The following is a 14426-nucleotide window of genomic DNA, read 5'->3' as shown; positions in this document are numbered from 1 at the left end:
GTTACATCCAGTTCATTACCATTTTATTAAATATTTCAGCCACAAAAATAGACAAACTTCGTCATCTTGGCAAATCTTGTTTCCAAGGTATGCAATCAATCACTTGAACAAGTCAGACACTTAAAAACATTCTCAGGCAGGTTCACACAACCTTCTGTATGGTCACAAAAGAAAAAAAAAAGGTGCAGTAATCTGATATAATAAATTATCAAATCCATCAAAGAGAAACTCCAAACATGAACTATCATTAGGATGTTAGATGTCGTTATTAGAACATGGAAGGTTTATGAAGTAAACATTGATTAATTAGATTGACATACAATAAATAACATTCACACGTACATGAGTCGCTTATAATCTTGTCCTGCCCCATCTGTTTGGCACTGAAATGGGACGCTCATCACAAACATTTTTGCTCTTGCCCATGGGCAAAATGCAACTTACATCAAATCATGAATCAACAACTTGAGTATTATATACAAATGTACAGTTCAAAAACAGATATTCATTATAGACATGTCTTTTCTATGACTTTTATTATAATTCCTTAACTACTTGACTGCATAGTTTTTGAATACATAAAAATTTGACAAAAGGGTAGTTCACTGACAGCCTACGACAGAACTTCTTGTCAATTGACCATGAAGACACAGAGACTTTAAAAGCTACAACTTTGAATAGCTACAAGCTGAGGAGAAATACAAACTGCACTTTGAGCTAAGCGAGAAGAGAAAGCTCAAAATGTAGGCTTGCGTTCGAGGCACCTAACAAAAGATGCATGTGTTAGTAAACTAAGAGAGACTGCCTCTTCATGTAAAACATTCATAATACCAGGATTAATTGTAGCTCTTACCGTAAGAGCATCTTTAAAAGCTTTTAGCACCTTTAGATATAGTAGAAATGTGAGTTAAACCATTAGTCATACACAGATACATAACATTATTCAAGGTTCTACCTCTTTCCATGTCCATGTCAGCACATGCACATTTTTAAAGAAAATTAAAATAATGTATATCTTAAAGATATGCACACTTTAGATGTCAACAATTTTAGTTGTAATTAGATGAAGTTCTCCTGTGCAAAACAGGTCCGTCAAAAGAATCGATGTAATCTCTGCTAGAACATCTAGTAATTTTGCAATGTTGTCAAAAGTGTTTAGAATGTACAACTGTTACATAAACTGACATAAAAAAAAATCTGTCACTTCCCTTTAAGATACTGGTCAGAGTTATATATTTGCTATGTCTTTCTTAAAGGAAGAAGTTAGTTTAATGAAACTACACACATCTAGGGTGCTCAACAACGTAATTTGATGCGGTGTTCCCATGTCTTGGGTTAGTAAGAGGGTAATAGGGCACTCAACAACGTAATTTGATGCGGTGTTCCCATGTCTTTGGTTAGTAAGAGGGTAATAGGGCGCTCAACAACGTAATTTGATGCAGTGTTCCCGTGTCTTGGGTTAGTAAGAGGGTAATGCCTGTGAGAACCATACTGTACATCAATCCTATATTGAATAAGTTGAGAGCCATAAGGGTATTAGCATAAAGTACACTTTGCAGTGTAAGAGTCCTACACAAACTAAACAATGGCACACTTCATTCTTCCATGCTGTCAAGTTTATATCCAAGTCTTGAAGGCCTACATGTACATTCCAAACTGTTAGTTGACTGCATCGTTCCTGGTGTTCAAAACAATATCAATATAATTACTCCTGATTATCAGGTGTGTCATGAGGAAAAAGGCTTGTTATCTAATTATGTTTCATATAATTTCTCTCCAACATCCTACATAGAAAAGCAGATCACGTTTTGCTAGCTGAAGAGAAAGGATAAAAGGAATAAGTTTACAGAAATTGTTCACCAGTCCACCAGTCACCAGTCCTTGTGTTTCAACACAAATTTCCAAATGTAATTCAATAGCCAATAAAAAGTCAGAAATGACATTCATGGCTAGTATATTAATTTCTACAAGTTATTACTGTCAGAATCAAGAGCATTAAGACTTGTTATTGAGGACAATATTGCTATGCTCACTTTCACAGAATTTATTGCTATCAATGCTGTCACTTTTATCACAAGTCAATATAAAGCTCACCACAATTTGTGCTATTCACCACAGTACTCAACACCACAAGATACTGATCATGATGGCAAAGTGTAGTTCATATATGGTGTGCATCCACAAATAATACACACACACAGTTCACAATCTCACTTTGCCTCAATAAAACAACAAAAGCAAGACACAGTAAACATCACATTAAGAGCCCACTGTATGGTGCCTGTGATGTGTGATAAGCTTCACATCTATCATGTATCCGATATGTACAAGACTGCACCCTACACGAATACAATGTTGCTATGACAAAAAAGAAAAAAAGTTATGGAAGAAATGGAGCAGATAAATATATAATGGAGATGTTTATATATTCACACAATCACAGAGATGCATTAACACTCGCACAAGAAACAAACGGCACCCTTGACAAAAACAGCAACCGTTTCTTCCAAACTCTACCCAGTACCACACACCATCGAAATCCCTGTGGCAATAAGACTCGTTGCTTAGCAAAGGATAGCCGGGACACTTAAGGCACACTATTATAGTCAATTCATATCAAAGAATGGTCAACATTATCTCTGCAATCTGATTGGCTGAGAGTCAAATGTGTTAAGTTGAAGTACTTCCCTTTACCCAATTGATATCATGCAACTGGTCAAAATTCCATGTGTCCACTACAATATATTATGACTCTGGTTAATTAGTTGCATGTATCCGGTCATTTTTCTCTGTTGAAGTAGTATTAAATTGTTTAAATGCTAATATTCTATAAAACTGATGATGCACAGGTTTACTTTGTGTGCTAGGAAAATTGTGAATGACTTTGTAACTGTCTAAAATACACTCAGCTACACCTTGTATGTTTATATAGTGCCAAAGTTGCCTGGTGCACTCCATTCCAACAAATGCACTCCGAATCTGTTCACCTTTTTATTATAAACCGGTGTTGTCTAAAGCTCAGTGACACCCTGGTTGGGTCATATTGTAAATGTAAAGATATAATTGACTTTACATAAGGCAATGACACAGCACAAGGCATCAGGGAGCAGCAGAAACAAGAGCGTGCTAATCCAATGTCACATCTTACTTTGTGAATTCCTATGCATACCAAAGACACTTTCATACATATGTAGCTAGGAAAAGTCAGATGTTCTATGGCACTTATTTTGTGCTATATGAGCATGAACTTTGCACTCGTACATGTATGTGTTTATCTGCGGCCACACGTTATACACCGTACATCGGCATGTGATAATATTCGTAACGACGGAAATGGAATTGACATTATAAATTACAGGTTGACCTGCTGATAATTATGAGAAAACCATGCTGTGGACACATAAATAAACAAATGAAAGTGATGGTACAATAAAAATGATGGCATTTGGCATAATCTATGGAGAGTTACAGAAAAAAAAGAGAGGAAAATTAATGTATAATTGTAACCATGATTTCTTCTTGCCATGCCAAACTATCATCATAGCTATCACATCAAGTACTGTTGCAATGTACACATAAATAACTATCACTAGCTTCCACACATAGACAAACACCTCAGTATCTTTCCCTCATCATGTTCAACATCCAAACAGTGTTAATTTTGTATGTGGATTACCGGTGTCCCATCAACATATACCACAGAACAATATGTCTGCAGTTGATTTCTCTTCTCTTCGTGGTTCCAATGTTGCCCGGCCCACTCTTGGAACTTTGCAAAAAATAATGGGGAAAGGCTACGGTACACTGATATGTCAGAAGGCAACTCTGGAATACAGTGGACTAACTTAACAAAGGTATGCTACAGAAAAAAAATCCATGCTTTAAAAATCCAGTCTGTGGACCAAACCACGCAATGTACCGGTAATGGGAATATCTTGCACACGCATTCGATTCAATTCAATGCCATTGATTTGACGTATGCATGCGCCGTCTTTATCTTAGGTTTTGGCGGTTTATGTGATGCGTCACACGCAGATACACTATTCAAATTTGTAGAATCCACAGATTGAAGCTACCTTCACGAATTTAGGCCACTAAGTTTCAACTTTCTGGAGTGGATGGGTAGTAAATCATATCAAGACAGACAAGGGGGGGGGGAACTCATAAGAATGGGCAAAAAACATGGAAATGATTAGAATTCTGCCCATTTTGAGCAAATCCACAATCTTAAAGGACAATGAAGAAACAGAGGACATTTTATTTTCAAGTGGCAGTAACACACTAAAACATGATGATAGTAACATTTTTTTTATTTTCTTGTTGTTGAAATCTCGAGAAACACGGGGGTGACGCCTCAGCCGTAGGACAAGCACGTATTGCAGCAACGACGCTGGTAGCTGGGATTGTCGCACATTTGGAGTCTATGAACAAGACTGCAGTAGGCTCCTTCGTCTACACATGGGGCTGCACCACAGACAAAAAAAAAGAAAGAAGAAGAAACATAATTATTTTATACAGAAGGAGTGCAAAGAACAGGGGAAATAGCAGAATTGTCACCTCAGGATTTAGTTTTACGCCCACCCTCTACATCAAGGACAAAAAAACTAAAGCATTTGTGCAATGAAAATAATTCTCTATAACTGAAAAGCTAAAAAAGAGACACAGTTAAAAATTTGATACTCTATAGTCCCATCTATTTGACTACTCTTGATTCTCATCATTCATTCAGAGGCCAAGTAAATGTAAGTCATGTCAAATCCCTCACTCACATTGAAATATTTACAGAAATGTGACCCTTTCCCTCTAACCTCTGACACTGCTTTGCTATAGAAGACTCTGTGAATTACTGGTGGTGAAAGTCAAGTCAGCTTCACATCATTAATTGTTCTATCCCCCAACCAAAGACTAAAGTAATGCCACCCCCAAGTCCATCCAGGATTCCTGCCTTATTAACATTCACTATATAAAAGTTGTGAAAATAACAATAAAGCTGATGATATCATAATATCAACAGGAGCACAAACAAACAGGATGATACCAATGATGAAGATAATGATGACACTACTACTACTATTGCTAATATAAATGGTAATAATGATATTATATACACATGTAGTACAATAACAACAATGATAAAAATGATAATGAAAGATGATAAGAATGTTTCATATAATGCTGAAAATAAAAATTAGGTATTAATGGCTTTGTTTTCTACATCAGGAAGATTAACTATCACACTGCCACAATTACATACAAGACTGAACTTTTCTGGTATTCATACGGGTAATTTGAAACACAACAAAGAGCAAGCCAATTGAATGAGGACTCTTCACACCATCCTGGTGCTCATACCATTGGGGCAAGGATCCAGTCCACACTTTTTCATGACGGGAGGCTCTCTCAACACTGAGGCACATATCGAGCTGTCCATTCTGACTCTTGTTCCCGCCGTCACGCAGCGAATCTTGCGCGTCTGCACTGCACTGGCGCCGCATGATGCCGAGCACTGGATTAGAACACAGAAAACATATACAATTAACCCGTTGAGGACGGACTGATTTTGCTACAACACACATTTCCCATAGACACCTGCCCGAGTATACTCGGGACTCGTCCTCAACGGGTTAAACAAACAAAAATTACATTTAGAAGGTAAAAAGACAATTCTGGTAGAATCATAATTCATTGGTGGAAAAGAAAGCTTTTTCTTCTACAGATTGGTTATCACGAAAACAGTTTAAGTTTAAAGAGCATACACTAAGATACAGAATCAGATCATCAAAATCAACCAAAAACAATAAAATTCAGTTTGCATATCCATAGGTTTTCTTTTTATAAGTCGGCCTTGAGATGGCAAAACAACGTACCATATCTACATCCAACAGTATTTCCAGTAAATCAAGTTTGAAGTTTCGCAAACCTACAGCTCGTTTTCTGTTTTTGTTAAACACTTCATATCTTACCCTAGAAGGACCAACAGTATCAGTAATACAGTGAATGTAAATTGATTTCACTAGACCCATTATTTTTAGAATAATTTGCGTTTAATCAAAACATACATTGTTTTGCATAATCACGCCACTGCCATTGTTACGGCAAAACAACGCAAGTCTCGATCACTGGCGCGCGTATTAATGTCCAACAACGTCAATATGCGCACGCTTCTGCAGCCGCATGCAGCGTGCAGCCTATTGCTGCGTAAACATGTAGATGGCAAAACAACGTATTGCATGTAGATACGTTGAATTGCCAAGTATGTGTGTTGACCAGGAGCAAGCGTATCGCTGCTTACGTTGTTTTGCCAACAAAATTTGAACAATTCCCACTGGGTGGGGGCATCATACAACGGAATGGGTTCTGATTATGGGTTCTGATTTCAAGATTTAGTCAAGAGTTAGATTATACTAAAATAAGCTGAAATATGTGACTAAGTCAAATTTTGTGAATTTTTTGACATACGTTGTTTTGCCGTCTCACGTCCGAAGTGTCGACTGTTTACTTAAAGAAAAGTGAATACTTTGTGAAGCCAGATGACATCCACCTGCCTGATACTCACACTACTCCACCTGGTGACGAGCCACTTGGGTCGGCAGTCGGGGTTATCGCACACCTGTTCCTCCAGCGGCCGCAGAGACGACATACACCGCTCGTCCGGTAGGGGTTCAAGGGCGGGGCTCTGACAGAAGACACGCCTCGTCTGGATGGCCCTCCTCACGCCCACACACTCACCGGAGCACTGCAGGGGGAGAAAGGGATGATGGCAACATGGATGATAGAAGGGAACAAGAGTGCCATTGTGGCATACCGTCAGCATGAAATGTAATTCATCAAGTCCTTCCATGGTTCGGCATTGCATATTTTCATCATATCTGTGACTATACTCATTGCTTGTGTAGGACCATTATTTTGTTGTTGTTTACTTTTGCTACATATCTTATTTGTCTGCTCTCCTTTTGTTGTCTGTCTAGACCTTTATTTAATTTATTTGCATTAGTTTGCTTTTCAGCACTGCCTTACAGTCTGGCATTGATTCAGTTATGTTAATGATATTCAGTTGTCACCTCCATGACAATTGCTCCAGATACCTTTCCTCTTGTTCAGTTTTGTCACTTTCACCCTTTCTCTATTCAGGTGTGTTCACTCATTCCATCCCACACCTGACTCTTTAGTTGAGCTCAGACAGCTCCCATTCTTATGTAATCTCCCCCTCCTACTTCTACCATCCCTCTTTAAAGGACAAGTTCACCTTCATATACATGTTGATTGAGTGAAGGCAATAATATTAGTAGAACACATCTGTGAAAGTTTGGGGAAAATCCGACAATCCGTTCAAAAGTTATGAGTTTTTAAAATATCTGTGTAATCACTGCTGGAGGAGAAGACTACTACAGTGTATGATGTCACATGTGTACAATGATATAAGGCAAATAAAAAGAGAATTTCACAAAACTTGACTTTTTGAATAAAGTGCACATTTCTTCGACTTGTTACTGACTTATGTTAGGGGTAATATTATTCCCCCTGACTTTTGAAAGAGAGAAGTCGAGTGTTCTTTTATTTTGTGAGAAAAGTGAGAATATCTTGAATTTTCTTTATACTTTCTTTACATAGTTGTACTCATATGACATCACAAGCTATAGTAGTCTTCTCATCCAGCCGTGACTAAGCAGAAACTTCAAAAATTCATAACTTTTTAACAGATTGTCCGATTTTCCTCAAACTCTCATTGATGTGTTCTACTAATATTGCTACATCCACTCAACCCACATGTCTATGAAGGTGAACTTGTCCTTTAAATACACTTTAGTTCAACAATTGAGTTACATTTCCTAATTTCACAAAATTCATCATGACATGCTTATGCTACTTTTTCATTTAGGAAGAGCAATGAAAGCATAACCCCCAGCTTTGGTGGAGGTAATAAAGAGGAGATAAAGAAGTTTTGATTTGGGAGTCATCCTCACCTCTGACCACTCCTCAGCCATCCAGTGGTCTTCACAGGCCTGTGTGTTACACTCTCTGCTTGTTGCTGGCTCATCTCCGAGGCTCAAATCATTGCGGCAGTTGCCGGTACCACGGGGCCTCGTGCGGCCAATCAGATTTGTGAACTGACACGCAACCTCCCTCAGCTGGAGCCCGCCCCCACAGGTGGCGGAGCAAGGGCCCCACTCGCCTACGTGCCATCTGCAAATTTACATCGGAATGAGTGATTTACTTCATATCAATCTTCAGGCAACACCTACCAAAACCTTCATCACACACGATGCATATCATATGCATACAATTTTGTGTTGGAGAAAACAAACTTCTAATTCACAAGAACTTGATATGAACTTTTAAGTTAGCATTTGACTTCTATGGTGAATGCCAGTCTTGACAAGAATATAGATATCCATTGTTTTTGGAAGAAGGAAAAAAAGATTACAGGATCAGTTGCAGCTGTCTTTGGGCCCGCGTTAATTTTCAGATCTTCCAACCCTAATTTCACTAAGAAAGAGATGAAGAGTAAAAATGGAATATGAAGTATATCTTCTCTACAGGCCTAAATTGTCATAAAATGATAGATATCTTCTCAGTGATTACAAAAGATGATGAAGATCTCTACTAGAAAGCTCTGACGTGAAACTTACCTAACATTTGAAGGTGAATCCAGGGGTTGAATTGCTGCTGAAATAGAAAAATATATTGAAAAACTTATCAAGATATATAAAAAGAAAATGATATTGAACTAAAAATTACATAGATATTGAATGTGAAGTGCGCTGGACAAGTTATATCTCATAACACAAATATACACAGGATCCATGACATTTGGTCCTGCAACAATTGCTCCCATGAAATATCTGCAAGCTAAGCCAAACATAGATTCTACTCCAAAACATAATCCTAACCCTAATCCTTATTCTCATATTAATGTTGTAAGCCGATGATGAGAGGTCACGCTACACACATTGCACACACACACAGTTTCTTTGATGGATGCATGAATGGCCGTTTAATTTGCAGCTAATCAAATCAAATCCAGGCAGACAAGTGACTGAGGTCCTGTCACCTCGCCAGTTCTCACTTAACTCTCTCTCTTTCCATTCAAACTAAGCTTATCTTATTTTCAACTGTTTTTGCGTCTTGTTATCAACAATTCACAACGCTTCGCGCAACACAACAAGTTATGGTAACGTTTACATACGCCGCAAAGCTGAATACGTAACAATACAAAACAGGCACGTCTACGTCACAATTAATTACCAATACACAACACAAACTAAACCTAAAACCCTATCATAACCCTAACCCTAACCCTAACCCAAGTCCATTGAGAAAATAAGACCAGAACAATTGTCACAGGAGCAAATGTCGTGTCACACGCGCACAAGGCATATGAAAACCTCTCGATCTGTGTTTGTCAAGACAATGTCTCTTTTGTACATTGGAGAAAGGAGAGCAAAGTCTGGGTAAACCCATTTTCTTATACATGTATGTCTTCACATTGCATGAATGTAATCCTTACTTGTCGTCAAAACGTGTAATGTCAGAGTCTCTCGCTGGTCGCCGGCGACGCAGGCATAGACTCCGGCGTCTGTCGCCTCCACGTTCTTGATGCGCAGAATGCCACGACTGATGACTCGCATCCTGGGGTCGCCGTCGCTGCCGTCCCTGATGGGCGTGTTGCCCCGCTCCCACGTCATGCGGTTCCTATTGTAGTTGATGACTGGACACTTGACCGTGATGGTGGTGTGGGGGAGGATGTAGGCCTCCTGACCGATGATCAGTCGAACCTTGGCGGAAGGTGATGGCTGCCGGTAGGTGGTATAGTTGGCAAGGATCTGCACATCTGGGAATCATTCAGGTATAATCAGATGAGATTATATCATGATTGCTTGCTTGATTTATTGAGTTGTTGAATACTGTATATGCCATATATTTAAAGAACCTAATTTTACGTGAATCGGGACTTTCAAGCAATGCAGTCGTGAGTGGTTAAATCAATGATTACGAGTACAGTAATAAACAGAGACAAGTGAATGGGAATGTTGCATTCATATCTAGATCAGAGCTAATAATTTTGTGCATTATTAAATTGGCGAATAGCATGTGACTCACAAAATTTGTAAACATAGAACCTTGCAATATATAGGGCGTATACAGCAACTGATTGAATGGCTAACTGATTGATTGTTAGAACTACATTTCTTTCTGTTACAAAAGATTTACTCATTTTCCGAGTGTGGTGCAATATGACAGATTGACAGTCATTAATTATGATTAAGATTTCAGTAAGAGACAGGCATATTTTTGAGTAAACATATTCTTGAAGATTGCAATTGGTATTTTAAATCATGATCCATAAATCTATTATGACACACATACATATATCTGTTCACATAAAAAGTACACTTACACAAACATGCAGGCTTAAACATGTTGTGCATGATTATAATATCAAATATTTAGATTCTGATTCATCTTGACACTTCAATTTGAAAATGTAATTTTATCTTCTAATCCTATTTCCTTCAATTGATGATACTTTCAAAACACTTCCAGTCATCTATCTTGTAGCTTGACGACAGCACAGGTACAACCTGATTATTAACCAGGCCTCTGCTCACCATTACAAGGGGGCAAATCACAGACAATGTGGTCTGCCGGCCTGAGAGCTGATGCACACTGCGACTCGTCGACGAAACCATGAGAACCATTGGCCAGGAGACGCCTACACAGGACGGACATCAGCTTGATACCAAGCCCACACGTCGTCGAACACTGAGAGTTGGGAGGATGGAGACAGACGAAGAAAACGAGAAAGAAAGATTGACAGACAGAGAAAGATAGAAGAAATAGGGAGAAGAGAGAGAGAGAGAGAGGGACAGAGTGATACAGAAAGAGACAGACAGATAGAAAGAAAGTGAGGGGAAAGACAATGATGTTGAATGCCTCAAAAGTTGACATAATTTCAGTAGAAATACAGTGCACTCCCATTATAACGAAGATGGTTATGACGAAATTCCAGTTACAACGAAGTAAAAATTCAGGCTGCAACATTATCCGCTCCATGTTTTTCCATTGATTATTTGTTTTGTTATAACGAAATTTCGATGTAACGAAAGAAAACCACCAGTCCCGAGGACTTCGTTGTAACGGGAGTCCACTGTATTCACATAATGGTATCCATGGAACAGAAACTGAAGCATGTAAGTTGTCATAAAGTTTAAAAGAACCACTACACTTTATTCATATATTTATACTGTATATGGAATGTGGTCAGTCTCTGCTGAGCTTGATTCTGTATTTACAGCTTACATAATCATTTAAATTTGTCACCTCCTAAAAAAAACTGCCACTCGGCCATCGATCATACTTGAGCCCAGGTCAAGCACGCCAATTACGATACTGACGGCGCTCTTGAATGGGCGCAGCGGAGGTTATTAAATTGACATTCAGAGGGGCTGCCTGCCCCTGCTGGGAGAAAATCTAATTACCACGGAATACCTCTACAGGTATTCAGGTCTAGATCTGGGTCGGGTGCTTCTTATACTGGACAAGACAGTGTAGTCTTAATAGGAACTCATCATTTGAGCTCCACTAATGACCATTACGAAAAAAAAAAAAAACAAGAACAGAAAATTGCAATTCTTGTTGTCTTGCTCTACTCATATGTCAACATTTCAGGTATGCTTCAATGCAAATATGCTAAAGAAATAAGTTTATAACTGATTCCCATGAGTTTAATGGTGTACAAAGAATGGAAGAGAAATATCTCCTCTTATTAGATCATCATTGCAATTAATCATATCCCTTCCCACAAAATAAACTTGAAAGGCCAGGTTTATGTTCGTGACTCTGATGATCAAAAAGTTGGTCATACTTGGGCACCTCTCTGACAATCAATTCATTCTCCTCCACTTTATCTGTGTTTAAAAAACAATCAGAATGAGCCGTGTATTTGAGAGAACCAGGCTAACAAACTGGTCTGTCTTCCGTAGAAAGGATGAGAAGGAGAAGCAGTGCGGATGCTCGTAGCGAGAAGTCTCCCATGCATTGAAAATAACGGACAACCACATGTGATTGCATTCAAAATGCCATCAACGCAGTCATACAGCTGTTTATGCGATCATCATCATCGTCATCCAGCCAATCACTGCCCGCTCACGTCACTCAACTGCACCTGTTGTAAGCGGCTACCCATTATGTCACGCTTGCTGATGGCGGTCAGCCCACTCTGATTGCAGCAATCAAATTCTGCACCTGATACCTTTCCCACATGGAAGTTGAACTTAACATCTCAAACATTTATGAGTGATCTATTTGTATATAGCAGTGCAGGACTATTAATAGCTGATCGTGCTGTAGGAATACTATGATCTTGTCGTTGACATCCTTACGTAGGGTGTATGGAACAACCTGAACTAAATTTCATGTTATTGTGAGTTTCGCATAACAATGCAAAAGTGGACAAAATGGATTTTAAGAAGCTGTCCTGCACAGAAAGTTTTTTTTTTTTTCATATTAAAAAAAAAGTACAACTGACGAGTTAAACAAAGTTGGGCCAGTGATAAAGAGAGTTTATATTTCCTGATGGTAAACAGATATCTTAAGAGCTAATAACATCTTGCAGGTTATTTCAAATGGCCTGCTTAGTGTTGTGAATAAACTTCATCCGATATATGCAAAGAAAAATCCTAGCAAGGTCGCCGAAACTGTCTTGCCATTAAAAAAACTAGAGAGGGGCCGTCAAAGGCGGCAGACCCACGCCTAAGTACAAAGTCGGGGTAAACATAATGTGCATTCGGTCATCTACCAGAATTCGGCCACTTAATTGCCAGTGTGCTTTATCACCAGCCAGTGAGTTCTACCAAAGATCGTACACTGAAGTGTACGATCTTTGGTTCTACAGTCACATCACACGCAAATCACATCATTACACATACGGTATTAACACTCATTCACGTACAGGAAAGTCCTTAAGTCTCCTCCAAAAATCCATCGAAAATCCCAAATTCCACCGTCAAAAGTGCAGAATCGGAACTTTTCCAAGCGCGCGCGAATTAAGTCCAGTTTGAAGAGTATTGTCTACGCGACGGGTCGCGGAAAAAGCGCTAAAAATCGAGAAATACGCCGTTTTCTTGCGGGATATTTTGATTATAGCAAGCCGAGAGTGTGATGATATCAAAGGTCGTATAAGTGTACGATCTTTGATGGTATCCACAAAAGCAAAAAAGAAAAACAAAATTTACGTACCCCCTAGGCAATTACCCCTATGATTAGTGTCTACGGGAATTATTCAATGCAAGGGTTGAATGCAAATGTCTACTGCACCAGTATTCGGCCACCAACGAGCGCCGCAACGTCCCCGGTGCAATTTTGCACCAACAGTGTAGAGCGCGATGCATTTTCAGCGGCCTTGCATACGCATTGATATTGAGCACGCATATCGTGCAGTGTGACTGCGACCGAGCAAAATGCTCCTCCAACGAAAAAAACAATCAATGTTAATTTGAAAAATCATCAAAATACGGGCCAGTTTGTGATGACGGAGAACGAACTTTCATAAATCTAGAAGGACATAGTCCCTCAAATAGGCCTAAACGTAAATTTCGGAATTCTTACGAACATTTGAGCAGCGAAGTCGGATCGTTGGGGAGTTTATGTGTTCGTATGGTAGCAGAAAATCGCAAAGTGAGAAACGGGAAATTTTCGGAATGGTCACTATACCATGGGGTCAAAACTTTAAGGTCACACAGAATTTGCAAGGGTCAACCGATTATCACCAAAATCTAATCGATTCTTTCCTGTCATTATCCAAACATTCCCTGAACATTTCGTGCAAATCCGTTTACCCGTTCTCTTGTTATCTTGTACACAAACAAACAAACAAACAAACAAACAAACAAACAAAAAAACAAAAAAAACAAACAAACAAACAAACAAACAAACAAACATACGGAACCCTTTACATAACCCCCTGCCGATTTTCATCGGCGTGGGTAAAAATAGAATGAAGAATACGTCATTGCAGAAGTATATCAAGAGTGGTCTTCTAAACACACAATTAAAATTCTTTCAAGTTACCTCAGAGAGCGGTTGTGAGTACCACTGGGCGGGGCACGCAAACTCGTTGCAGGGCTGGGTGTTTGGGGGTGGGGGGATGGGGCACATGGAGGGACTCAACTCAATCTCCTCCCCCATCGGCGTCAGCTGATGGCAGCTCAGGGACACGGGCTGGGTCCCGTTCCCGCAGCTCCGGGAACACTGGAAGACAAGACAAAACAAGACAAGTCCAAATCTAATAGGTCAAGTTTGAGAATGAGGGAAATCAGTTAGAATAGGTGGATATCAAGGATAAAGATATCCCCATTTTCATATAAACATGATTTATGCACTGATGGCATCACCATGGTAACAGCAAAATTGAAAACATCTTTTGA

At 39.2% G+C, this 14426-nt stretch overlaps 1 protein-coding gene across 1 annotated transcript in view; it reads right to left on the bottom strand.

Annotated features, from left to right (window-relative positions):
* Positions 1-2069: 2069 nt before the first annotated feature.
* LOC139739355 (ADAMTS-like protein 3) overlaps positions 2070-14426 on the bottom strand; it is a 197988-nt gene continuing 185631 nt past the window's right edge. Inside the window, exons 15-22 of the mRNA XM_071649975.1 lie at positions 14071-14250; positions 10611-10764; positions 9509-9832; positions 8631-8667; positions 7965-8184; positions 6557-6736; positions 5353-5506; positions 2070-4464 (exon numbers count right to left, since the gene is read on the bottom strand). Of these exons, the coding sequence (XP_071506076.1) occupies positions 4355-4464; positions 5353-5506; positions 6557-6736; positions 7965-8184; positions 8631-8667; positions 9509-9832; positions 10611-10764; positions 14071-14250 (1359 nt within the window). The 3' untranslated portion in view covers positions 2070-4354. The remainder of the gene's footprint in view (positions 4465-5352; positions 5507-6556; positions 6737-7964; positions 8185-8630; positions 8668-9508; positions 9833-10610; positions 10765-14070; positions 14251-14426) is intronic.

Source organism: Diadema antillarum, unplaced genomic scaffold (assembly GCF_040938485.1).
Source record: "Diadema antillarum isolate AM-2024a unplaced genomic scaffold, OU_Dant_1.0 seq00000798_RagTag, whole genome shotgun sequence".
Lineage (NCBI taxonomy): Eukaryota > Metazoa > Echinodermata > Echinoidea > Diadematoida > Diadematidae > Diadema > Diadema antillarum.
The sequence above is the reverse complement of the archived record's forward strand: the minus strand, read 5'-3'. Positions and strand labels throughout refer to the sequence as shown.